Source organism: Culex pipiens, chromosome 1 (assembly GCF_016801865.2).
Source record: "Culex pipiens pallens isolate TS chromosome 1, TS_CPP_V2, whole genome shotgun sequence".
NCBI lineage: Eukaryota > Metazoa > Arthropoda > Insecta > Diptera > Culicidae > Culex > Culex pipiens.
Window position 1 is genome coordinate 97,356,583 of NC_068937.1, and position 27,111 is coordinate 97,383,693.

The 27,111-nt window shown below is 34.7% G+C and overlaps 1 protein-coding gene across 1 annotated transcript; it reads right to left on the reverse strand.

Moving 5' to 3' along the window:
• Positions 1–20,577: 20,577 nt before the first annotated feature.
• On the reverse strand, positions 20,578–25,400 carry LOC120427257 (neprilysin-4). Its single transcript, XM_039592117.2, has 3 exons — positions 22,974–25,400; positions 20,894–21,736; positions 20,578–20,838 (listed from the first exon to the last, which is right to left on the reverse strand). Exons 1-3 carry the CDS (start codon positions 24,717–24,719, stop codon positions 20,662–20,664), a joined length of 2,766 nt encoding a protein of 921 aa, XP_039448051.1. The 5' UTR covers positions 24,720–25,400; the 3' UTR covers positions 20,578–20,661.
• Between the last annotated feature and the right edge of the window lie 1,711 nt (positions 25,401–27,111).

The following is a 27,111-nucleotide window of genomic DNA, read 5'->3' on the forward strand; positions in this document are numbered from 1 at the left end:
CCACGTGGTTTGTGGACGGTCCCGATACAGATTTTTGGATTTTCATTTATCATTTTTGTATGGACAGCTGCCAAATTTGTATGGAAAATTATATGGAAAAACCAATGATGCTTCTTTGGGCATACCGAAAGCACCAAAAAAGTTTCAGCCGGATAAAAAAAATACAAAAATTAAAATAAAAAAAAGACCGATTTCGTAGAGAATTGCTCCCTTTATTTTGCCTAAGGAATCCAAGTTTATGTTGTCACCCTAGTAGCAACCAAAAAAGCTGAATTAAAAGTTTGAAAATAAAATTTAACGCTCTTCAGTGGTTTCAAACAGTGCAAAGTGATCCGAGTTGATCTTAACAAAATATTAGCGATGTAAAGAACATATTTTGTACAAGCAGGTTTTTTTTTTTTTCAAACAACTTTAACGTTCTACAGCGACCATAACCATTTTGGCACAACATTTACACATATGCTTAATTTTGCCTAAGGAATCGATCCAGGGGGTGTTCCTAAAAAGCAATTTTTATGTTGTCACCCTTATGTGCAACCAAATAAACCAAACCAAATAAGTTGAGTTAAAAGTTCAAAAATAAAATTACTGAGTGTATCCTGGGCATACTGAGTGAAATGGCAAAATTTTAATAAATTATTCAACAACAAAAATTATCCCAAATTATTGCACATTATTCAAAATTATCTCGATTCCGGACAAGATTGTTCAGCAGATCAATGAGCGGTTTCCTTAAATTAACAACTACCTTTGATTGATTTTTTTTTTTAGATTTTGAAAAATATTAGCTGTTTATCAATTCGTGCGATTTTGTGAACATGCTTGTTTTCCTCTATAATCTGTAATAAGTTAAGTTCTCTTTGATATTTCAACACAAATACACACTATACTGCAGCTTCCGCTTCCGCTTAAACCTGTTTTAGTTACATCAATCGAGAATCAGTGCCGTCATTACACCTCATCATGTTGAACAAACAAAGTCAAAAATATTTTATGAAAAATAGAAAAAAAAAATGCTCTTCGCATCAGCACCACCATCACGCTCTGGGACGATGATCATCAAACATAAGAGCAACGTGCGTCTAAATATCGTTCTTTTTCCTGCCAGACACGGTCTAGCCAAGCCCGCTCCGGAAACAGTCGGCATACTTACCGGGCCGCGCCAAGCGAGCTCATTTGGCGCGCACGCGGATATTGCACCAAACACGTGTGACAGCCCAGCATCACTTCGTCACAAAATTTCGAAAATGAATAAGATTTTTTTCTGGGTCGCCCCGAAAAAGTATCGAATTGAGTGCGTTTCTCGCTTCCTGGCTGCAACGAAGCAATGTGACAATCTAGCGCCGAAGACAAATAGTTGTAAAACATGACAGTTTAATCACGTGAGCAGCCCACAAAAAGTTGTCGAATTTCACCTCGCGGAGACACGTGGGGGAGGAAACGGCCCGCAGAGAAAAGATGCGAGGCCACTTCCTCTGACGGGGATAGAAACATTTTCTATGGCTATGTTGAAGTTGGTCGCCGTTGCAACGAATGGAACCGTGATGAGGAGTAATTTTGAAACAGAAATCAGAGAAAAGTTTGCTCTAGTATACTCTTGCTCTGAAGCAAACGGGAGCAAAACAGAAGAAACGAGAAGAATCTGGAGCAAAGAGAATTTCTCTCTTGCTAACTGTCTTGCTCCAAACGAAGGGATAGTTTTGTATTAGTTTTTATTGTTTTGAATTTCTATAAAAAATTCATAAAAGTTGAAAAGTGAAATCTTTTGCGAATGTTTTATTACAGCAAACCAAGTTCCAATTTTACCCCATGTAACAGTTCCCTACAAAAAAAGACAACGTGACACACTATACGATGCACACATTATTGACTGAGCTTCGATTCCTCTTTGTTCCCGCGGGGTTTTGATGACCCGAGGAGGATGCTCAAGCGAGAGAAAGAAGGTGTTTTATTTTTAATTTATTTGCTTCCACAAACAAGTTGTGTGAGACTGAGCAGAGTGATCATCATCAGCTCGCCGTCGTGTCTGTTTTGTCAAAAATAAGCGAGAAGAAAATCGAAACAAAAAAAAAACGAGAACTGATGCTCAATTTGGTAATCTTGGCTCGTAGAACGATTCTTCAATCGTCTCTCGGAAGGTCGAATGTCTCGACGGTGTGTGAAGAAATTGAAATGGAAATCCGGAATTCGGAAGGGACAACGGGACGGAACAGAGGATCATATTTTCACGGCATTTGAGATGAGAGTGATGGAGACGATGATGATGATGTTTACAAACAAGGAAGTTATTATTCCGGTTGCACTTTCTCCGACGGTTTGGGAGTGATCATGCATCAATAGAAAGGTACCTGCCACTTCCGGTGAACGTGTGTGATATTGTCATTTTGATGTAATTTATAGACTTTTTTCTGAGTTTCCAACCGCCCTAAAAACAAATTTAAGAATTTGGCATTAAAGAGATTTTTATGTAAAATTAAACGCGAATTTGATGGCGTGCTCAACATAACATAATTTTCATCAAAAAATACGATTCATTCAGACTGTGTCATATGTTGAATAAAAAATGTATTGGTTTTATTCAATAAAGCAATAAAAGCTTCCGATTCAAATTGCAATCAAAGTCACTCTAGTTTAGGGTACGTGTGTTCTCGTTTTAACTCGTAAGTATAAAAAACTATCTGCTTTAAAAAATTGAAAAATGAATAAAAGATATAAAATTGTTTGTTTGCACTTGCAATTTTTAGTTATTTTAATTTGTATATCTTCCTCAATTCCAAAGACCACAAAACCTAATGTTAATCCTCCAAAAATTATATAATTATATAAGATCTTTTCCTACATGATTTTAATTGTCAATGTAACAACAGAGAAATCGTACTGAAAATAACTGACATTGTTTTAATTTTTCTTGCAATAACAAACCAATAACAAAAAAATCAAAACAAACAGATAATAAAACTTGACCGAAATAATATAAAATGGTATTAGCTTTCATTCAAAAATTTCAATCAATAACAAACTTTGTTATGATAACACAATTTGTTATTACTAAATCGACGGGACAAGAAGATTTAATAACAAACTTTGTTATGATAACATAACTTGTTATCAAACTATTATTCATGGATCGATTCCATAAGAAAATTCAATAACAGGACCAAATTATGGTCATTTCATGCGGTTTAGTTGAGCTGAGTAATATATTTTTTCCAAAATTAAGTTTTCCTCACGCTTCTGATGCATGAATCTGGTGAGTTGTGGAAACTTATTTTAAAATTAATAATTTATTAAATATTTTCAGTTCAAATAATGGAAAAACAAAAGCCATAGAGAGATCCGTAAAATTTTTCTTACATATTAAGGTGGGCCTCATTTCCCCGCCCGAGGGAAAAAATCTGAACTTTTTTTCTTCCACTCGCAAAAACACTGCAATTTTTTCGAAAACCGCATTCCAAACATATAAGTCGGTATAGCCAACTTTCTAACGAAGACAATGATGTATAGCAATATATACGTTTTATATAAACTATTTGATTCTAGTACAAAATAAATGAAATTTTTAGAAAAATTGTCCATCAAAACTGGTCGCGACGACGACGACGACGACCAACCAAGCAGACACACACGGACACGGGTGGAAAGAGAGAACGAAAAATAACGGCAAAATTCGAATGATGTGCAATGCTGGCGAAAACAAAAGTTTCGGGATTATTATTTTACTGAGAATTACAAAGAGAATATTGGTAGAACCGACTTCTGAATAAACCGACCACATTGGAATCGGTTCCAGGGGTCCCCGGGGAATCCGGATCATGACCAAAAGGAAGAATTTTTGAAATATTTCTGCTTGCAAAATGGAGATAAACAATCTCAAATTTGAAAAAGAATAAACATGGCATTGGCCAGAAAGACGATTGTCCGTATTGGCCACTTTGTAATCGATTCCGGGTTTCCCCGGATAATCCGGATCATGGTCAAAAAGGAGATTCATTCATCAAAAATAGTTGTACTTGAAAAATGGAGATAATAGATCTCAATTTCGGAAAAGAATAATTGTGACATTTTTCAGAATAGTGCTTGTCCGTATTGGCCACTTTGGAATCGATTCCATGTGTCCCCGGGGAATCCGGAACATGGTCAAAAGGAAAAACTTTTTTATAATTAATTGTGCTTGAAAACTGAATATAAACAAACTAAATTTTGAAGAGAATATGATGGCATTTTTCAGATGGTGTTTGTCCGTATTGGCCACTTTGGAATCGATTCCATGTGTCCTCGGGGAATCCGGAACATGGTCAAATAGGAGATTCATTGCAAAACTAGTTGTGCTTTCAAAATGGAGATAAAATATCTCAATTTCGAAAAAGAATAATTGTGACATTTTTCAGAATAGTGATTGTCCGTATTGGCCACTTTGGCATCGATTCCATGTGTTCCCAGAGAATCCGGAACATGGTCCAAAGGAAAAACTTTTTGCAAAAATAATTGTGCTTGAAAAATGGAGAACAACAATCTTAATTTTAAAGAGAATATGATGGCATTTTTCAGATTGGTGTTTGTCCGTATTGGCCACTTTGGAATCGATTCCATGTGTCCCCGAGGAATCCGGATCATGGTCAAATAAGAGATTCATTTCAAAAATAGTTGTATTTGAAAAATGGAGATAAAAGATCTCAATTTCGGAAAAGACTAATGTGCCGTATTGGCCACTTTGGATCGGTCCCAGTTTTACTGAGAAATTTGAATCATGGCCAAACGTGAGATTTTTTACGAAAATAGGTGTGCCTACAAATTGAGGCCAAATCAACATTATTTTTAAAAGAATTATAGAGGATTTTATCAGAATGATGTATCAATTAGGCACATTGAATATAATAATATATTTTCAGTGCAACTTTTACATTACAAATCATTTATTGTAAGGAATATATAGTCCTTTGTGATTTTTAACTAGGTTAATATTTAGAAATTAATTTCCTTTTTCTAAAGTAATATTAAAAAAAAGGACGCACTTCCAAATGAACTTCAACCATATGATGCATCTTGCATCATCATGATCCAGATTTCAAAGGGACACCTGGTACCAATTGCAAAGAAGCCAATATGGACAAACTCCATTCTGAAAATGCATCAATAATCCTTTGAGAAACTAATTTAGCGCCAATAATCATCTGTCAACTGCAAGCACAACTATTTTTACAAAATGACATGATCATGACCCGGATTCCATAGGGACACCTGGTATCGATTCCAATGTGCCCAATACGGACAAACACTATCTTAAAAATGCCATCATATTCTCTTCAAAATTTAGATTGTTCATATCCATTTTTCAAACACAACTGAGCAATTCTTTGAGATTTCGGTCATTCATTTCTTTTTGTTTTTTTTTTAATCCGACTGAAACTTTTTTGGTGCCTTCGGATGCCCAAAGAAGCCATTTTGCATCATTAGTTTGTCTATATAATTTTCCATACAAAATAGGCAGCTGTCCATACAAAAATGATACATGAAAATTCAAAAATCTGTACCTTTTGAAGTAATTTTTTGATCGATTTGGTGTCTTCGGCGAAGTTGTAGGTATGGATAAGGACTGTACTGAAAAAAATGATACAAGGTAAAAAAAATGTTTAAGTGGTTTTTAATTTCACTTTTTGTCACTAAAACTTGATTTGCAAAAAAAAACTTTTTTTTATTTTTTTTTATTTTATGATGCCTACTTTTCAGAAATTTCCAGTATGGGCAAAACATCTTTGACCAACTTATGAATTCTTGAATCAATACTTTTTTTTCCAAAAAATCGAAATATAGGTTGCAAAATATTTCTAACTTCATTTTTCGATGTGAAATTGAATTTGCAATCCAAAAGTACTTTAGTGAAATTTTGATAATGAGGACCGTTTTCAAGTAATAGCCATTTTTAAGTAACTTTTTTGAAAATAGTCGCAGTTATTCATGTTTGTAAATTGGTGTCCATTTTGCCCACATTTGAAAAAAAAAAAATTTAAAGTCGAGAAAATTATCTATATTTTGCTTTTTTGAACTTTGTTGATACGACCGTTAGTTGCTGAGATATTGCCATGCTAAGATTTATAAACAGGAAAATTGATGTTTTCTAAGTCTCACTCAAACAACCCACAATTTTCTAATGTCGATATCTCAGCAACGAATGGTCCGATTTGCAATGTTATAACATGAAACATTCGTGAAATTTTCCGATCTTTTAGAAAACAATATTTTCATTTTTTTAAATCAAGACTAACATTTCAAAAGGGCCAAAAATTCAAAATTACGTCAGAAGCGGGCAAACATGGGTACTAATTTTAAAAAATGAATAACTGCGACTATTTTCAAAAAAGTTACTTCAAAATTACTATAACTTGAAAACGGTGCACTTTATCAAAATTTCACTAAAGTACTTTTTGATTGCAAATTCAATTTTTACATCGAAATGAAGTTTGAATTTTTTTGCAACCAATATTTCGATTTATTGAAAAAATCACTATTGATTCAAAAATTCATAAGTTGGTCAAAGATTTTTTGCCCATACTGGAAATTTCTGAAAAGTGGGCAACATATCATAAAATAAAAAAAAAATAAAAAAAAGTTTTTTTTTGCAAATCAAGTTTCAGTGACAAAAAGTGAAATTGAAAACTACTAAAACATTTTTTTTACCGTGTATCATTTTTTTCAGTACAGTCCTTATCCATACCTACAACTTCGCCGAAGACACCAAATCGATCAAAAAATTACTTCAAAAGGTACAGATTTTTGAATTTTCATATATCATTTTTGTATGGACAGTTGCCAAATTTGTATGGAAAATTATATAGACAAACTAATGATGCAAAATGGCTTCTTTGGGCATCCGAAGGCACCAAAAAAGTTTCAGTCGGATTAAAAATACAAAAAAAAAATAATTACCGAAATCTCAAAGAATTGCTCAGTTGTGTTTGAAAAATGGATATGAACAATCTAAATTTTGAAGAGAATATGATGGCATTTTTAGAATAGTGTTTGTCCGTATTGGGCACATTGGAATTGATACCAGGTGTCCCTATGGAATCCGGGTCATAATCATGTAATTTTGCAAAAATAGTTGTGCTTGCAAAATGGAGATATTTAATAATAATTTTGAAAGAGAATGATGATGCTTTTACATTATGGTGTTTGGCCGTTTTTGAATCATGGACAAATGGGAGATTTTTATGCAAAAATAGTTCTGCTTGCAATTGGCAGATGATTATTGGCGCTAAATTAGTTTCTCAAAGGATTATTGATGCATTTTCAGAATGGAGTTTGTCCATATTGGCTACTTTGCAATTGGTACCAGGTGTCCCTTTGAAATCTGGATCATGATGATGCAAGATGCATCATATGATAACATATATTTGAATTATAACGCAGAATGGTTGAAGTTTATTTGGAAGTGCGTCCATTTTTTTAAATATTACTTTAGAAAAAAGAAATTTATTTCAAAATATTCACCTAGTAAAAAATCACAAAGGACTTTATATTCCTTACAATAAATGATTTGTGATATAAAGTTGCACTGAAAATGTATTATTATATTCAATGTGCCTAATTGATACATCATTCTGATAAAATCCTCTATAATCCTTTTAAAAATAATGTTGATTTGGCCTCAATTTGTAGGCACACCTATTTTCGTAAAAAATCTCACGTTTGGCCATGATTCAAATTTCTCAGGAAAACTGGGACCGATTCCAAAGTGGCCAATACGGCACATTAGTCTTTTTCGAAATTGAGATCTTTTATCTCCATTTTTCAAATACAACTATTTTTGAAATGAATCTCTTATTTGACCATGATCCGGATTCCTCGGGGACACATGGAATCGATTCCAAAGTGGCCAATACGGACAATCGTCTTTCTGGCCAATGCCATGTTTATTCTTTTTCAAATTTGAGATTGTTTATCTCCATTTTGCAAGCAGAAATATTTCAAAAATTCTTCCTTTTGGTCATGATCCGGATTACCCGGGGACACCAGGAATCGATTACAAAGTGGCCAATATAGTGAAACACCATTCTGAATTATGTCATGATTATTCTTTTTCAAAATTGAGCTTGTTTTTCTTCATTTTCAAGCACAACTATTTTTGCAATCCATCTCCCATTTGACCATGATCCGGATTCCCCGGGGACACATGGAATCGATTCCAAAGTGGCCAATACGGACAAGCACTATTCTGAAAAATGTCACAATTATTCTTTTCCGAAATTGAGATCTATTATCTCCATTTTTCAAGTACAACTATTTTTGATGAATGAATCTCCTTTTTGACCATGATCCGGATTATCCGGGGAAACCCGGAATCGATTACAAAGTGGCCAATACGGACAATCGTCTTTCTGGCCAATGCCATGTTTATTCTTTTTCAAATTTGAGATTGTTTATCTCCATTTTGCAAGCAGAAATATTTCAAAAATTCTTCCTTTTGGTCATGATCCGGATTCCCCGGGGACCCCTGGAACCGATTCCAATGTGGTCGGTTTATTCAGAAGTCGGTTCTACCAATATTCTCTTTGTAATTCTCAGTAAAATAATAATCCCGAAACTTTTGTTTTCGCCAGCATTGCACATCATTCGAATTTTGCCGTTATTTTTCGTTCTCTCTTTCCACCCGTGTCCGTGTGTGTCTGCTTGGTTGGTCGTCGTCGTCGTCGTCGCGACCAGTTTTGATGGACAATTTTTCTAAAAATTTCATTTATTTTGTACTAGAATCAAATAGTTTATATAAAACGTATATATTGCTATACATCATTGTCTTCGTTAGAAAGTTGGCTATACCGACTTATATGTTTGGAATGCGGTTTTCGAAAAAATTGCAGTGTTTTTGCGAGTGGAAGAAAAAAAGTTCAGATTTTTTCCCTCGGGCGGGGAAATGAGGCCCACCTTAAGCAGAATAAGCTCGATTATCAGATGCCATGATTATCTAAAGTTTAGGTTATCCGTAGATTCGATTATCCAAGGTGAAATTATTCCGAGGACCTTGGATTATCGAATCTGGACCAGTGATCGAAGATTCTTCGTCAAAAGAAAATCTTTTGACGCTCATCAAGAGAAAAAAAACATTCATTTTGAATCAAGATTTGAATGTTTTTTCAAAACAAAGATGTCCCCAATTTGACGATCAATTTAACCAGGGGATTGAAACTCGTCTGAAAAACCTGTATCATTTTCTCCTTCAAAACGGTGGCGCCGCGTGGTGGTTGCTGCCCTGTTTATTACACTGTGAAATTATCCATGGCTAATTGAGGTTTTGCAGCGCGCCTGTGTTTCAAATGTAGGTGGCGCCAAAATGAGGTTACTTGCCAAAAATCGTATTCCTTTCTGCTGAATTGAAGAACAAAATCGCTTATTTCTCATGATTCCCTGCCTCAATCTTGATGAAACTGGTTCGAAAGACGAGAAAATTTTTTTGCTTTAAAATAATGAACATCAACTTTTGGGCGCGCAAAAATTTGTGACCTTTTTCTTTAAAAAACATGTTTTGGAACACGAAAAAATGAGTTTTCCTGTATATATTAATGAAATAAACAGTTATATAGTTGTTAACGGATGTGTTAACGTATATTCATCAATTTTTATAGATTTTTGACAGACTTTCTTGCCAAATAGTCCAAATTACTATCTTTTTCTAAATTTACAGTTTTCTCATAGAAAAATCAAACAAATATTGCAAAAATGTACACCAAATTGCTGGAAATAATTTTTCTCATCTGAATCCGGCATAAGTTTTATAAAAATGTTGATAATGAAGGAAAAAACACATTTTTTCAAAAATTCATAGGTTTACGCTATTTGTTCATAGGTGGCGACATGTGTCTTTTAGCTTTGCTGCAAATTCTCTATCCAAGGAACCAAAAGGTGGCAACAGAAATGTCCGTCCAAAAGGTGTGCTGCAAAAAACTTATTATTTTATCAAATTTTCTAACAAATCAGCAACAGTTTACAAGTTTGATAGTCAAACTACACTTAAAAGTTAGGTTTGTTTTTTTTTTTTGCAAAACCGCATGTTTTTTAACGAAAGTGCCTAAAATATTCGTAATTACTTTTTGCCTCTTGGTGGCGCTTTGTATTAGTATGTGTGTGGTCGATGTTTGCGGACGTGCACGCAGAACACAGAACAGTGAGAACTATCGAAAATGCATCACTTTCTGCTGATACAAGTGGCCATATTGAAATTGCTTGAAGATTCATACCCGTGATTTAACCCTCTACAACCCAATCCCGCCTCTAGACGGGCTTCGATCTGAAAAATTCTCCAAAAATCCATTTTTGCAACCAATTTTTGATCTTTAAGAAGCATTGGAAAGAAAAACTCTTGAAATATGAGAAAATTTTAGGGTTGGAAGTTTGACTTGTTTTTTGTGTCTTTGCCAATTTTTTTTTAAATTTGGATTTTTCGGCGAAACATCGATTTCATTACTACACTTCTAGTTTTTTTTTAAAGGACCTATAAGCTATTGTCTTTCATATATTTATAGGACCTTTTGAAAAAAAAACTAGAGACATGCAGGTTTTACGTCCAAAAATGATCTCTTATTATTCGTAAATTAACAATATTTTTAAAAAACGGAATAATGAATTTAAGTTTATTAATTTAATGAGATTCACAAAAAAAAAATCATCAGCTGATGGATTTGTTTTGAATGGTTCGGGTGTGAGTTTCTTTAGCGTGAAGAAGATTTTTTAGCGATTATTCCATCCCTGATCTGGTTTGTTTTTAAAATTTTGCACATTATGTGACGTAAATGCGAAGCTTAAAATGATCATTTAATTCAGTTACGGTTTTTTTTTATTGTTTATTATTTTTTGTACTTTTGATCCTCGGTCCTAACCTGGTCGCAGCACCTAAAAGGCCCTAATAATAAAAAAAAAATGCGAAGCTTGCACTAACAAAACCCAATATTTATAATTCATTTCAAATCTCACCCAAAGTCCATTCAGTTCGTCTGAAAACAAACTCCTACTCAACTCGTGTGCTTGGAATGTAAATCCACGTGAAGTTCAAATCATAAAATATAGTTTTCGCGCAAACGGAAAGGCGTAATGTTTGCGCATAGGAGAGAGAGACCTCGGCATTTAGAAAACAATTAGATCGCCCATAGCGACGCGACCAAAATTTAAAAACTTTAAAAGCGCCACAGCCTGCTAGGATACGCGGGGAGTGAACACGTGATTGCTTAGATCGGGGTAACTTTTTAGGTTTCGAATCAACGGCGAGGTTTCAACTTCTTTGCTCCGTGCGTAATGGCCACAGCTTGCACACGTAAAAAGTGTTATTGGCCACCGGCGCAAATAAAACAACGCAAAGTACGTGTTTGGAATGGTGATTCGGACTATTATTGCTGCTGTAAGATGTTCGTTAAAATCAGTATCAGCGATTTGAATGAGTGAAACCAACTTGTTTCTTTTTTCAAAAATATTCTTTAATACAATTATAACACTATTCTTGGAAATATTGTTATTAGTTTTTTTTTATTTACTAGAATCCAAACAAAAACCATCAAGAAATTTCTAAGCAATTCTAGAGAAAGCATGTTCTTCTCTTGAGGTATCCTTTGCAATCAACTTTCCATCAGGGCTAATTCAATACGTTTTGACCTTAGTGCATGAGTAATTCCAAAGACCACAGAGATCTGGTTAGCAAAACGGAAGTTGGCAATAAGCTGCCGTAACATGAACTTGAGTTGATTTCTTAGCAACTTACTGTGAAAACAACACACTGTTCTCACAGCAGGTTAATCATCGAACTGGGATGAGCATAAACAGATGAAAGCGTTGTCTTTACCCTTAACTCTCCAATGCCCAATTTTTCCAGATATTGATGCAACTTTTAAGAGGCAACGATTTTTACAAAACAAATTTTGGAACACAACAATGATTTCTACATTATTATTTTGACATACTATTTAAAAGATTGTAGTCCAAAACTCGGTCAATGTTGATTCCCTAAAAAATATTTTTCAACCATCAATGGCAGATTGGGCATTGAGAGTTATCCTTCTAACCAAATTAGCAAATCAAATAAGGTTATTAGTTACCACATTAGATAGCAATAAAAAAAACCGCATGCCCCAACCATAAATTACGTAACGAATGTGTGCAACTTTTGCGGAACGCTGCAAGTTGACCGCAACCACAAAACCACACGTTTTGCATACCAACGGCGAGTTAAGAAGTAAAGAAAAAAGAACAAAACAACGCAAACTTACACGGAATCGTCCGTAAGTTTAAACAATCGATCACCAACGCGTCGTCGCAGCAGGCTGGGCAGGCAGATGCTTGTTTTGTATGACAAAGGTGCGATTAAAAAGTGAAATGACGCCTACTCAACCTGTCAACTGCAGGTAGGATTAACTCTGGAATAGCTACTATAGAAACAACGACTCCTGCGATCGTCGCGTGTTGCATCGCGAAACTGCATCGTTGCAGCAACAAGCTTCTTGAATAAATATGACATTTATCACTTGTTGCTTGGTCATTTATTTTAGCACGAGTTTCACTGGATGCTTTGAAGGGTTAGATGACCCTTTTGAAAGGTTAATAAACCTGGGGGTAAATTTTATTATTATTTTGAGAACTCTGCTCAACAGTCTCAACAGCTCATCAGCCGTTAACTCCTCATTACTAGCTCATATTTCGCGCTCGATTGTCACGTTAGCCACACCTTCTCCGTTAACGCGACCCTCAAACGTCAGAAAAAAGTGACGCTTTATCTTAACGGCCCAAGATTAGCCATCAGCAGCGTTTGAGTCGAAATGCATCGCCTACCCACTCTAACTTTAGTGGGGCTGCGGGCGATTATCGGGCATCGCCAGTGCCAGTTAAGACGCCTTTAGTTTAGACTCAATCCTTAAAAAATATATTTTTGTTTGCACACGCACACCAACATATCACCTTGCCCGCGCGCATGCACACATTCCCATTTCGTAACGCGACCGGCGGCTGTCAAAAAAAAAATGCATTTTGCACGTGTTTTTGTTTGATTTGTTTGTGCGCAAAAATTTTAAAGTCCTCCCCGATCAACCGCGGAAAATCATTCTCGGCCATTGGCCAACCGTTAACGGTTCCGGTTCCGGTCAAAAGGCAATTCTCTCTGGCCGAGCATCCAGCGGTTACCGCCGCCGTTTTATTCTCTGGACCAGGACCAGGCGGAGCAGGAATTGTACACAGAAGGCCGGCATTAGGAAGCGAAAGGTAGCGGGAAGTTTCACAGTTAAGAAAAAGTGACTAGGAAGATCAATTTCGTCCCGGGGGAAGCGGGTTACGCTGGGAATCGGAGACGCCGCTGGATCTGGTGCAGGAGATTGAGGGACGACCAGAGAAGCACCCAGCGGAGGCGATGGTGAGTTACAGATTTTTCTAATCAAACCTAACCTAACTATTTATTTCACTTATTTCAGCGACCCGTCAACCTCGACCAGCTGCCAACCGTTCCCCACTTCCGACCAGCTTCACCAGTAGTATCGAACTAAGACCCGGCCGATGCCCCATCTAAGAACACGAAAACATGCAATCCGTCATCATTCCGCCCTTGCCACCGCATCTGCGACCACAAGTCCATCCCAACAAAGTGAATCGAGTGTGTCCTACAACAGTGTCCTCTCGACACCCCCACCCCCCCCCCCCCTGGGGGTGTTGCCGTGCCGAGTTCAAAAAGAAAGCGTCCTGTCGCGAACCTTCTACTTTTCCCGCTCGAAGCAACAGCCGCAATCGTATGAGAGCGAAGTTGTTGTTCGGGACGAAAATGTGCGGTAATGACGCTGGTTGTGGAACAGCCAGTTTCACCGGCCAAGCGAATGTCAACGTCCGCAATGATCGGTCCGATATCCGGAGCTAAGGCCGATTACATGTTCCGGGGGAATTCGACAGTCGTACGAGCAGCCTCAAGTGAAATGAGGAACAAGCTACAAATACAAATCGACGATGAGAACCGGTGCAGTAAGTCGCGTAGATTTCGGCGAGTTGCCGGAAGACGAGCGACCCATTGGAAGTTCCACGAGTACGAGGCGACCATGACCATGAAGACCTACCATAAGCTGAAGCAGTGAACGAGCGATACCAGCTGAAGCAAATTAACCTAAATTTAACACCATTTAATCAAAATTACCTAAGTTTTAGTAAATTTAACTAGTTCACCAAATTTATATTCAATTTTAACTAAAATTTATCCAAATTTAACTTAAATTATCATAACTTTACTGAACTCTGCTAAGTTTAGCAAAATTTAACTAAATTCAACATAATTTAACTAAATTTTGCTAAATTTTAAAATATTTAATTAAATTTAAAAAAATAAGCTTATTTAACTAGCTAAATTTAACCAAACTTAACCAAAATTAGGCCAATTTAAAAAAAAATAACTAAATTAACCATTACTTTAACAAAATGTATCGAAATGTAACACAAATTCAACTTTATTAATTCATTAATCTTAACTAAATTTAACTTAATTTATTTTTAATTTAACGCAATTTAAGTTCATTTAACTTAGTTAAACTGAATTTTAACTTAACCTTATAACCTAACCTAATTAAACTTAATTTAACTAAATATAACCAAATTTAACTGAAATTAACAAAATTGAACAAAATTTTACTAATTTAACAAAATTCAAGCAAATTTTACTGAATTTAATTAAAATTTAACAAAATTTCAATAATTTTAACTAAATTTAAAAAAAAACTAAATTTAACTGAAATTAGTCAAATTGAAATAAAATGTAACTCAATTTAATTTTTGTTATGGAAATTAACTTAATTGAACATAGTCAAATTTTATTTGACTAAATTAAATAAAATTAAAATTTAACGTAATCTAACCTTATTTAGCTTAATTTAATCTAACCTTGTTCAACTTGAATCAACTTAATTTAACAACTTAATTTAAATTAATTTAACGGTTTTTTCAAACTTAGCTAAATTTTACTAAACTCAGCCAATCTTGACTAAATTTAACAATATTAACTAATTAAGCTTGATTTATCTTAATTCAACTAAATTTAACTCAATTTATATAAATTTGAATTTATTTTAAAAAAGTGTTAAATTTTAGTAAATTAATGTATCTTTATTAAACTGATTCTAACTTGACTTAAACGAAATTTAGCTTAATTCATCTGAATTAAATTGAATTTATCTTGATTTTTCTTAATTTTCCTTAATTTTTATTAACTTCACTAAATTCTACTTAATTTCACTTAAATTAACTTAGTTCTACTTAATTTCACTTGATTTTAGATAATTTTACTTCATTTTACTAAATTTTACTTATGTTAACTTAGTTTCACATAATTTTACTAATTCTAACTAAATTTAATTAACCTCAACTAAACTTTACTAAATTTAGCCAAATTTGACAAAATTTGACTAAATTCAACTAAATTTAACAAAATATAACGAATTTAAACTAAATTTACCTTTCTTCAAGTAAGTTTAACTTACTTAAACTTTATTTTAAAAAAATTAAATGAATTTATGTAAATCAAACATAAATTTAAATAAATTTATTCAAGCATAACTAAATTTAGACAATTTTTTTAAAATTAAATCAAATTTTACTAATTTTTTCTCAATATAATTTAATTTTACCTAATTTAGTTTTAGTATATTTTACTGATTTAGCAAAATCCATGTATAATTTTAACAATATTTAATTAAATCAACAAAAGTTAAGGAAATTTAACGTAATTTACCTAAATTCAACCAAATGTAATAGAATTTTATCAAGTTTTGCCGAATTATAAAAAAATAACTAAATTAAACATTAATTTAACAAAATGTAGGCAATTGTAAAAAAAACTTAATTTAACCATTAATCTAACTTTATTAAACTGAATTCATTTAAATTTTACAAAATGTAAGTGAATTTTATTTTTATTTAACTTAATTTATCTCAATTTAACTAAATTAAACAGAATTTGACTTAATTTAATTTTTATTTAACTAAATTAAACTTAACATAACTAAACTAATATAAATTTTGAAAATTCTTCTAAATTCTACTATCTGTGATTAAGGTTTACAAAATTTACCTAAATTTAACTAAATTAAACAAAAAAATAACTAAATTTGACGGAATTTTAGTACATTTTACAAAATATAACTAAATTTAACTAAATTAAACTTAATTTAACTGAATTTAGCCGAATTAAACTAAAATTATCCAAATTCAAATAAAATATATACAAAATCAACAAAATGAAAACAAATTTAACTTATTTTAACTTTTTTAATTTTTTTTAATTAACATTAACCAAATTTAAAACAATATTACTGTAATTCATTCAATTTTAATTCATTAAACTTACGCAAAATTGAATTAAGTGTTATTTTTTTTACTAACTGAATTATTTTTTTACCTAAATAAATTTTATCTGAATTAACGAAATTTAACTGAATTTACCTTGATTGAACTTAATTAACTTTAAACAAATTTAACAAAAGTTAACTTAGTCTTACTGAATTAAACTTAACTTTACACATTTCTTTCTTATTCTACGTAATTTAACTAAATTTAACGTAATATAACCTACTTTAACTTAATTTTATATAATTTTATGAAAAAGAAGCTTAATTTAAACTCAACTCAACTTAATGCAACTTAATTTAATTTAATCTAACTTATTTTAACTTAATTTAACTTATTTTTTTAACTTAACTAAATTTTACTAAACTTTGCCAAACTTGACTAAATTCAACTAAATTCAAAAAAAATCATCAGATTTTTCTTGATTGTTCTTAATTTATTTTAATTTAACTTAATTTAACCTCTTTTTACTTAGTTTCACATAATTTAACTCAACTAAACTTAACTGCATTCTGCTATATTTATCTTAATTAAACTAAATTCAACAAATTTAGCTGAAATAAAATCAATTGTACAAAATTTTAACCATTAATTTCTAAATTTAACTAACTCTTACTAAAGTAAGTAAAGTAAAAAGTAAGTAACTAAAGTTAACTAAATTTAAATAAATTTCACTTAATTTTAACAAAATCTTACTACTAAAAATAACGAAAATCAAATTACTAAAGTTAACTATATTAAATAAAATTGAAATTAATTAAACTTAATAAAAAATTGAACTAAATTAAAACAAATAACTGAACTTGAATCAATCAAATAAATTGACATCAAATTAACTTAATTTTACAAAATTTTACTTTTATCTCTAACTTTATATAAATTTAAGTATTTGTTACTAATTTTTTATTAATTTAACTGAATTTTACTAAATTTCAATGATAAATAAAAGCAAATTGACAAAATTTACCATAAATTTACTTAATTTTACTAAATTTTACTCCAATAAAGATAAATTTAGCCTAATTTATCTTTATTTAACTTAATTTTACTAAATTAAGCTAAATTCTTTTAAAATTTACTCAATTTAACTTAATTTCACTAAATTTAACTTAATTTCACAAAACTCAACTTAATTTCACTACATTTAACTTAATTAAACTTAATTTTACTGATTTAACTTAATTTAACTAACTTCATCTACATTTCGCTAAATTTAACAATTTTCAATTAAATTTAACTAAATTTTGTAGAATTCAGCTTGTTAATTTTTCTAAATTTAACTAAATTTTACCTAGTTAAACTAACTTTAACTAAATTGAAACTAGTTTAAATTAATTTTGTTAAATGTTTACTTATTTTTACTTAATTAAACTGAATTTGGTTGTTTTACTTAATTAGCCTATTTTTTCTTAATATATTTAAATTTAACAACTTTTTTATTTATATTTTTATTTAACTCAATTTAGCTAAATTTAATTAAATTTTACTAAATTAAACTTATTTCAACTTAATATAAGTTAATTAAACTTAATTTAACGTTATTCAACTTAGTTTACCTAAATTTCACTAAATATTTAACTTTTTTATTTAACTAAATTTTACCTTAATTCAACTTAATTTATCTAAATATATCTTAATTTACCAAAATTCAACTAAATTCACTATATTTAACTATACTTAGCAAACCAAATTTAACTTTATTTAATTTAATTTAGTGAAATTTAACTTAATTTATCTAAATTTAATTTAGTTTAACTGAATTTAACTAAATTTAAAGTCAACTGATTCTAACTAATTTTAACTGAATCAAACTAAATTTAACTGAATTAAACTAAATTTCAAAAAATAAGCGAAATGTAACTGATATTAAATAAGTTAACTAAATTTTACCAGATTTAACATAATTTAACTAAATTTTACTAGGTTTAACTAAATTTTGCTGAATTTAACTTATTGTGACTAAATTTAACTTAATTTTGTTTAATTTAACTAAATTTTACTGAATTCAACTTTATTGAACTAAATTTAACAACATTTAACTTAATTTAGCCAAATTTTACTTAATTTATCTAAATTTTACTAAATTTATCTAAATTTTACTAAATTTATCTAAGTTTAACTTAGTTTAACTAAATTTTGCTGAATTTAACTTATTGTAACTAAATTTAACTTAATTTTGTTTTATTTAACTAAATTTTACTGAATTCAACTTTATTGACCTGAATTTAACAACATTTAGCTTAAATTTGCCAAATTTTACTTAATTTATCTAAATTTATCTAAGTTCTAACTGAATTAAACTTATTTTAACTGATGTTAACAAACTCTATTTAATTTAATTTACGAAAATTTAATTAAACTTAACTATTGAACTAAATTTAACAAAACTTTACTAAATTTTACTGAATTTAACTAAATTTAACTAAAATTAACCAAATTTGACTTAATTTAACTTTGTTTAGTTAAATTTAACAAAATTTAACTATGTTTAATAAAATTAAACTAAATTTTACAAAATTTAACCTTATCTAACTATATTAAGACAAATTTAACAAATATATCTATATTTGTCGTAGTTTAACTGAATTCAACTAAAATTAGTTTACTTTAACTAAACTTATCTAAAATTATCTAAATTTAACCAAAATTAACAAAACTTAGCTGAAATTATCTGAATTTAACTAAATTTAACTGAATTAAATTAAATTTAACTGAATTAAACTAAATTTAACTACGTTTGATTAATTTTAAATGAAACTTAACTAAATTTTAATAAATTTAATTATTTTTTCTTAAATTATACTTAATTTAACTTATTTTAACTATTTTTTTCTTAAATTAACTAAATTCATCTAAATTTATTTAACTTTATTAAACTTAATTTAACTGAATTTAACTTCATTTAACTTTATTTAGCTCTATTGAACTTAATTTAACTTAATTAAACTTTATTTAACTTAAGTTAACTTAATTCATATGAATTCAACTAAATTAATCTAAATTTAACTAAATTGTTCTTAATGTGACTAAATTAAATAAATTATTCTTAATGTAACTAAATTTAACTAAATTCAAATAAGTTTAACTAATTTTAATCAAATTTAACTAGATTTTACATAATTCACATAAATTTACTTCAATTCAACTTAATTAAACTAAATTTAACTGAAATATACAAAATTCAACTGTATCGAACTACATTAAACTTAACTTGACATTTAACTCAATTAATCTAAATTTACCTTAATTTAAAAAAAATAACCTAACTTCAACTGAATTTTAATAATTACTACTAATTTAAAGTTATTGAAACTATTTTGGTTAGTTTAGTGAAATTATTTTATCAAATTCAGTTATTTAAACCAATAGGACCAGTTTAAATTTATTTAAACATATTAGTTCAACTTTTATTTATATAAGCTAGTATTAAATAGGTTTAGTGGCTTTTATTGTAATTTTAAGAACTCTTTGAATAAACATTTCAATCTGTTTTGTTTTTTTTGTCACCCTATTTGTATTGATCACCCTAACCGCTCTAAACTGAATCCGGAAATACTAAAGAAGAAGAAGCACCCCCAAAATGCGCCCCGTTCCGCCATCGGGTTTTTGCCCGATATCGTGGTCAAAATGTGCCCAGAAGCGTGCCACAGACGGGCGTAACAGCACGGCCAAAATGCGTAACGCCCGCCTAAATGTTGCATTCTGGCACGCAAAGGGCCACAACGAGGGGAAAAAGCGTGCTGAAAATCGGGCCCGCTTTCAGGCAAAACGTCCCCGCTTTTTGGCCGTTTTCCGCCCATTTTTCTATGTGGGTACTACTGCCTGTGTTCTCGCGCGGTTTGTTTTTATTGGACATGGCTCGTTTGGGTGTTATTTTGAGCTTCGCTAGGGCCATAAATTGTGACCTGCAGTTGGCCGGCTGTCGTCACCACCCAAAGCATTGCAATGTTGCGCACAGGTGAACGAGACGAGGATCATTTGTTAAATACCGCTTTAGTGGATGAGAACTTTAAGACACGGTTCTATTCTAAGTCATGTCGAGCAATGTGACGATAGATTGATGAATTGGAGGAAATTTGTTAATTTTATTTGGGTTGGTTATTTTTCCTAGTTCAGTCTTCACCCTTTAGAAACTTGAACGTGCAATCTATCGTAAATGCAGGGCTTTCTTTCATCATAACCGTCGGTATAACCTCACACGTGCCCCCGGCCAAGATCCGATTGCAAGCCGTGCGGTTAAAGCTATTCAGTAATATCGATTTATTGCTCACGCTCTATACACACCACTGGGAATGACTCTGCAGCTTAGAACCGTCCTCCTCACCACACGCTACACTTGTCGCCAGGATTCATTGCAGTTCCCACCGGACAGCTGAACTCGCGCGCAAAGTCCTCCGAGTTGGACAGCGTCCCGATGACCCGGAACTTACCCGGACTGTGCACGGCCGTTTTCAGCTTGTTCCGCGTCGCTTCCGGTCGCATCGCGCCGCACCAGACCTGTCGATAGGAGAGTTCTTAAATCTCTGTCATTTCAGTTAAGTAGTCCAAATACCTGAGCGAAATTCAAGAAGAACAGCTGCGTGTTGGTGACGTTCAGTCCGGGAAGAGTCTCCCCGCTCAGCACGTCCGGATCGGTCTGCTCCGACAGCCACTTGGTGTACGCTCGGAAGGCCTGCTTGATGCCTCCGTTGTCGGCAATGTTTTCGCCCTGGGTGCTTTCACCGTCGATCTGTACGTTCACCTCGTCGATCGTGTACTTGCCATACTGTCGAACCAGACAGGAAGCGCGCTGGTGGAACGCCTCAATCGCGTGATCGCTCCACCAGCGGTACAGATTTCCGTCCCGGTCAAACAACCGTCCCTTGTCGTCGAACCCGTGCGTCAGCTCGTGTCCAATCACCACTCCGATTCCACCGTAATTCATCGACTTGGGGAAGTATCGGTGGTAGAAGGGAGGCTGCAAGATCCCAGCCGGGAACATGATCTGATTCTTGTTTCTGCTATAGTAGGCGTTGACAACGGCCGGAGCCGTATGCCAAGCCGTCTTGTTCACCGTTTGGCCAATTTTGTTCTGATCCGTTCGCCGTATGTGGCTCAGTATTCGCAGAGTGTTCTCAAAGTACTTGTCCGGTGCGATCTCCAGATCAGCGTACTTATCGTTCAACTCTTTGTGTGACAGAATAAAGTCCGGATACCCGATCCTCAAGGACATCGCGTTTACCTTCATCTCGGCAAGCCGCTTCGTCGGCGTGTCGAGCCAGTCCGTTTCATTTAGGATCTCTCGAAAGGATTGCTGGAGCTCATGTGTCATCGCTAGCGTATCCCTCTTGCTATTTTCATCGAAATATTTCCTGACGAACATCGCTCCAACGGCCATTCCCATGTTTGCGTTGACCTATTGGAGTATAATGAAAAAGATAAATTAAAGTTGACCTACATTAGAGTTGGCCTGTTAGATTATCTTGTCGCACGTGCATTTTGAGCCAAATTGAGTTGAGAACGCCATTTTGTGCAGCTCTCAATGCCTCACCTTTTGACCTTCACAGATCCTCAAAATTCGATTTCATTCCTGAGATATTCAATAAAAACTTTAAAAACTCAGAAAATTTTGTAATCATAACTCGAGACTCCGACAACCAAATCCAAAATGGTCAACCAAACAAAACGTGTTTGTTATTGTTTACATTGCGTGCTCTAGTTTTTGGTTATTCAAGGTCCAACATTAAAACGCGTTTTTCTCAAACGTCAAAAAGCAGAGTGCGTCAAAATAGCACGCCAGCGTCGAAACGAGAAACAGTACTTGTTCGGCAACTGGGCGTTGTTTAGATGGGCTGCTTTTAAACTGGGCCGTAACCCAGTTAATAAGCAGACAAACGTCAAAAAACCAAAACAAACTGTAATGACCGAGGGGTTAATGAATGCAAATATCATGTTGCATAAATAAAAAACATTTTCAAACTTTTGTTTAATTTCAAGTCACAATTAAGGAAACATGAAAAGTAAAATTTGAAAATTGATTTGAGCTACATTTATTTTTATATTACCTACATCAGGAACATATTATGCATCGGTAGTCCCCTCGTAATATTTCGTTCAGCCCAGTTAGCGAGCAGCAATAGAGTTATCTAAGCCCGATCTCACTCACACTAGCACACCATTTGTTTTGCTGGGCGGTACAAAATTTAACCTCAATCTTTTTCGTGTACGTACACGCAATACATGCGCACGTAGATAACTCTATCGGTGACTGGGCTACGTTCTCAGCTTAGTTACCGAACAAGTACTGTATCTTGGATATTTGATTTATTGGAGTAGAACTATTACAGTATAACAAAACAGAAAAATTGAGAATTCACAAAAGAGATAAGAGAGGCAAAATAGGCTTGACCTTGTACAAAAAAAGCAATATTATAAGAGTTAAATAAAAAAGAGAAATTAGAGCTGACCTTTAAGCCCCTTAAGGGTTTAACAAAACAGTTACAGTACTGGCGTTGGCCGAATATTAAAAAAAAAAAAAAAAGGATTGTTGGAAAAGTGGTATTGGATTGATCTCTTAGAATTTAACAAAAAAATAGATATTTTCGTTGACCTAAAAGAGTATACAAAAATAGAGAGATGAGAGAGCGCTTTACCTGGTTGACGCAGTTCTTCCAGCGGGGCGGACTCTTCTCTCTTCCGAAAAGCACATTGGAGAACTTTTGCTTCGCCTGCAGAAAACGATCGTCCAGATTGTTGATCCGATGGCGGACAAACCGCCACAGAATGTAGTTGGCTACCGTGCGGGGCTCGGTTTGATCAATCAACAGCACCAAGTCTTTCATGTAGTTCAGCGCAAACATAACCACAAACTCCGAACTGTTGATCGGACGTTCCATGATGATCGAGAGGTAGCGAGTCCAATCGATCTCCGGAATTTCTTCGTGTAGATTTTCCAGTATTATCTTCCTATACAAAACCGATACGTTGTTACGTTCCTCTACCGAACTCGTTATATTCGCAAGCTGCACCTCAAAATCAATCATTTCTTCAGCCGTTTGCTTAGCAATTTCCGGTTTTACACCCAGCAGTACAATTACATCGATCATAAACTGTTTGTATCCGTCCAGATACTTTTTGTTCGACGCTTGCAGGAAGTAATCCCTTGTCGGCAGACCCAGCGAAGTTTGGTCAAACTGAATGATGTTCTCATCGGAGTTCTTGATATCCGGACCAACCCACTCTACGATCAGGATGTCATTGTTGAACTTCCTAATGTGCGCTGTCAAGTTTAGCCAGTTAAAATTTTCCGACTGCCAGTTGGGATTCAGGACGGGCCAACCACCGAGCGACTGCAGCAGATCAAACAACGGTTGCAGTCCCCGCTTCTCGATCAAGCTGTAGTTCATGCACGAGATGAACAGATGGCGTGCCTTCGTTTCCGCATTGTTCTCTTCGCTGTCCAGCGCAGCGTGCGTCGAAAGCTCTCGTTTCTTTTTCTTGATTTGCGCTTTGAGGACCAGTTTGTTGAGCACGGCTCGCTTCCTGATGATCCGCTTCCGCACTCGCCGGATGTGCTCCGTTTCGAGTGGTTTCAACGTGGTAGCGAGAGTGTTTTCAATGTCAACCAGACTGCCGTCTCTAGTTTCCAGCAGGAGATTCTTTAACACGATGTCCAGACTCTCCCGCAGAATCTCAAACGTATCCAATCCGGCTTTATCTTTTGGAATTGGATTCACGCGTTCCCAGTTACCGCAAGCGTACTGGTAAAAGTCGTTGCACGGATCCGCCGACAGATCCATGTACTTCTTCATGATATCGACCTGTGTCGCTCGGATGCTCTCCGCGCTGCCCTTGTTGCTCCACGTGCTAGCTTGTGGCACGGATTTCCTAGTTTGCCTCTGTCTGGTAGCGCTTCGCTTTGATCGGTAGATGTTAACCAGGTCTGACTGACTAGGGTCGTCTGGTATCGCCAGCAGATCATCGTACCGTTCGGGTTGAACACAATCCGCTGGGAGAACCTGTACCACGTGCTTGCTCGGTACGAACGAGGTCCGCAAGTCTCGCAGGATGTCCCGTTCTTCCACATCAAGCACTTCGGACAGCGTACTCCGCACCGGCTTACAGCGAGCCTGAATCTCTTCCAACTGATTCGAGTGATCCGGGTAGTAGCTCATTTGTCGATCCGGGTACTTGACCGAACCGACCACGTTGAACCGCGTCAACACTAGGAACAGCAACGCCACCGGCAGCATGGCGGCCGGTATCACAAACAGAACCTTCACGAACCGATAGCCGGGACACCACTGAAGACGACCGGTTCGCTCGTTGATGCCCAGCTCACAACCGCTCGGCACCGAGTTCTTCTTGATCGGTTGACTATTCGCGCTGCTCAGCTCCATTTCTCGTCCTCCTGTGTTGCTCAAGTGTGTGCGTTTTCATAGCATGATCTCTCGCGAGGTTATGCGGCTTGTTATTGTTTACACTCACGCGAGCAGAGGTGATCTTTGCCGCCACTTTATCGGTCTTGGTATTTTTCGAGCGCGCTATCACTTGCACACAACCTGCTGCGATCGCGGCACCGTTCACAGACAGTCGTCCCCCGATTCACGATCACTCACACAAAGCTCGCCTACTTGACCGATCGCGCGCGCGGTAGATCGTCAATTGCCTCAATTAGAAATTTGCGGCTGTCGTTCAACGCAAATTAGTCATAAATTGGTTAGACGGTTGACCTGTTAGCTCCGATGTTCTACGCGATACCGTTGCGTACGTGCGTAATCCGCTATCTCGCACTTGGGAAACGTTCACCGATGATCACGATCTTCACTAACAGATAATCCACTTCGTAGCACGGTTCTATTGTTAGATACGTCGTCTGGCTCCCACCTCCTATCGATAACCGGTCAATTTGGCGCACAGATCAAATTCATTTGCACAAACCGCGGACGCGTGCCTTCCCGGGTAGATTTCGCGCACAGTTCTGAGCCACAGCTGGAAGTAGCACGAGTCCGAGCCCGAGTCTCGCCGGGATGAAGTGATATCGCACTCACGCCAAGATGAGCAGCAGCAGCATCACTTGGGGCTCGTTAGTGCTCTACTCTCTCAGCTCAGCTTCCAGAATCTTGTCTCTGAAGCGCGGCGGAGCGACCACTTAACGGACTCCTCGGGCGAGACTCGGAGGAGCTTTTGTTACTGTTTTTTGTGTGTTTGATGATTGTTATTGTAGTTCTCTCTCTCTTTCCTTGGGCCGCATGATTGTGGCGCAGAAATGTTTGAACTCATTGAAGTTAATTTAAATCAATTTCAGTGGCCGGGCGAGCGCGCGCTTTCGTGACTCTCCGGAGCGCGGGAGTTCTTTGGCGCGGTGCGAGACGACGTATCAGCTAGAAGCGCGCGCGTAGCAGGCGTTGAGTCGGAAGAAATGGTTCTGCGTAGCAAAAATGAACGCATCGACATCACACGGTTGGGGTTGGAAAAGTCTTGTAATATAGCAAGTTACATTTTGTAACGTCTATGGGTACTGAGATCAATCGTTTTTATAAACTTTTTAATTATTTAAAAAATAACGTTAAAACTATATATCTCGGGATAGTTTGCAACAGTTTCTAAGTGCCATTTGTAACAAAGCCGTTTTTCAGTCAGTTTTAGTCAATATACGAAAAGGTCATGACAGTTGATATGACCTATTGCAAACTAACCCGAGATATGGACAATTCTGCTATTATTTTGTTTAATAAATCAATTCAAATACGTTTAAATCTAATATAAAAAATATACAGCTTCTGTTGAGTGCATTTAAATGATTAGACATTATCAATCCAACACCCCATAATTCAATTGCACCAAACAAATCAGCACAGACGAAGAAAAAAACAGAAAGAACCCAAACAACAAGCCAAATGAAAAAAAACTCCCAAAAGAAAAAAGCACGAGAGAACCCAAAACAAACCAACGATTAATTATAATTTACCGTGCGCGGCTACTGGCACACTTAACTCCTTTATTAATGAGGCGTCATTAAGCTGGTGCTCTCGCACAGCATGAATGGGATTAAATAGCTCAACCAAACTGCTACACACAAACACACACAAACGTAGACTCTATGGACTTGCACGCACAGCGTGAAATTCTTCAATTTCCATTCCATTCCATTCTCAAGCGCGCGCGCGCGCTCGATCTCCTTCTGTTTTCCACTCTTTAGCCCACGCACTCGCGGGAAAGGAGAGTGAAGTTTGTGTTTAGATTGTCAACGCAGCGGAACAGATGCAAGCAGAATGTGATGCTACATTCAAAAGGATCATAGACAATTTAAAGTTCGAGTATCATGCTGTTCTACAGATCACATGAAGTTTAAGCTGAGTGTAACGTCTATTTATCTGTGGGAACTACCTCCAAGAGTAAAATTGTAATTTATTATTCTCGGCCTAGAACACACGCATTGCCATTCATGGTGGTATTTTGACCCCTTTTTGAGGTTTAAACCAGCTACTACAATTTATGAGGATAAAGGATTTTTTTAAATCTAATTAGATTAATTATACACGAACAATAAATTTCTATTTAAATTACATCCTTTCGCGCGATAAATCTGTTTCAACAATTCAGCTATCACAACCATGTCAAATATAAATACAATTCTCAAAATTATAAAACACAATACTTAAGTGCTTATAACTTTTGATAGGGTTGTCAGATCTATAATCTTATGAGCTCGTTGGAAAGGTTTCTAAAAGTATATACTTACTTTTACTTTACTTTTACTGCTCGTACAACCTCCGGGTCATGAGCTGT

Bases quoted from the DNA above. Each gene is read 5' to 3' on its own strand.
- LOC120427257 (XM_039592117.2), bottom strand. From the start codon at position 24,719: ATGGAGCTGAGCAGCGCGAATAGTCAACCGATCAAGAAGAACTCGGTG. The intron at 21,737-22,973 runs GTAAAGCGCTCT...ATACTCCAATAG, and splicing joins GGAAGAACTGCGTCAACCAG to GTCAACGCAAACATGGGAAT. The intron at 20,839-20,893 runs GTATTTGGACTA...TCCTATCGACAG, and splicing joins TCTTCTTGAATTTCGCTCAG to GTCTGGTGCGGCGCGATGCG.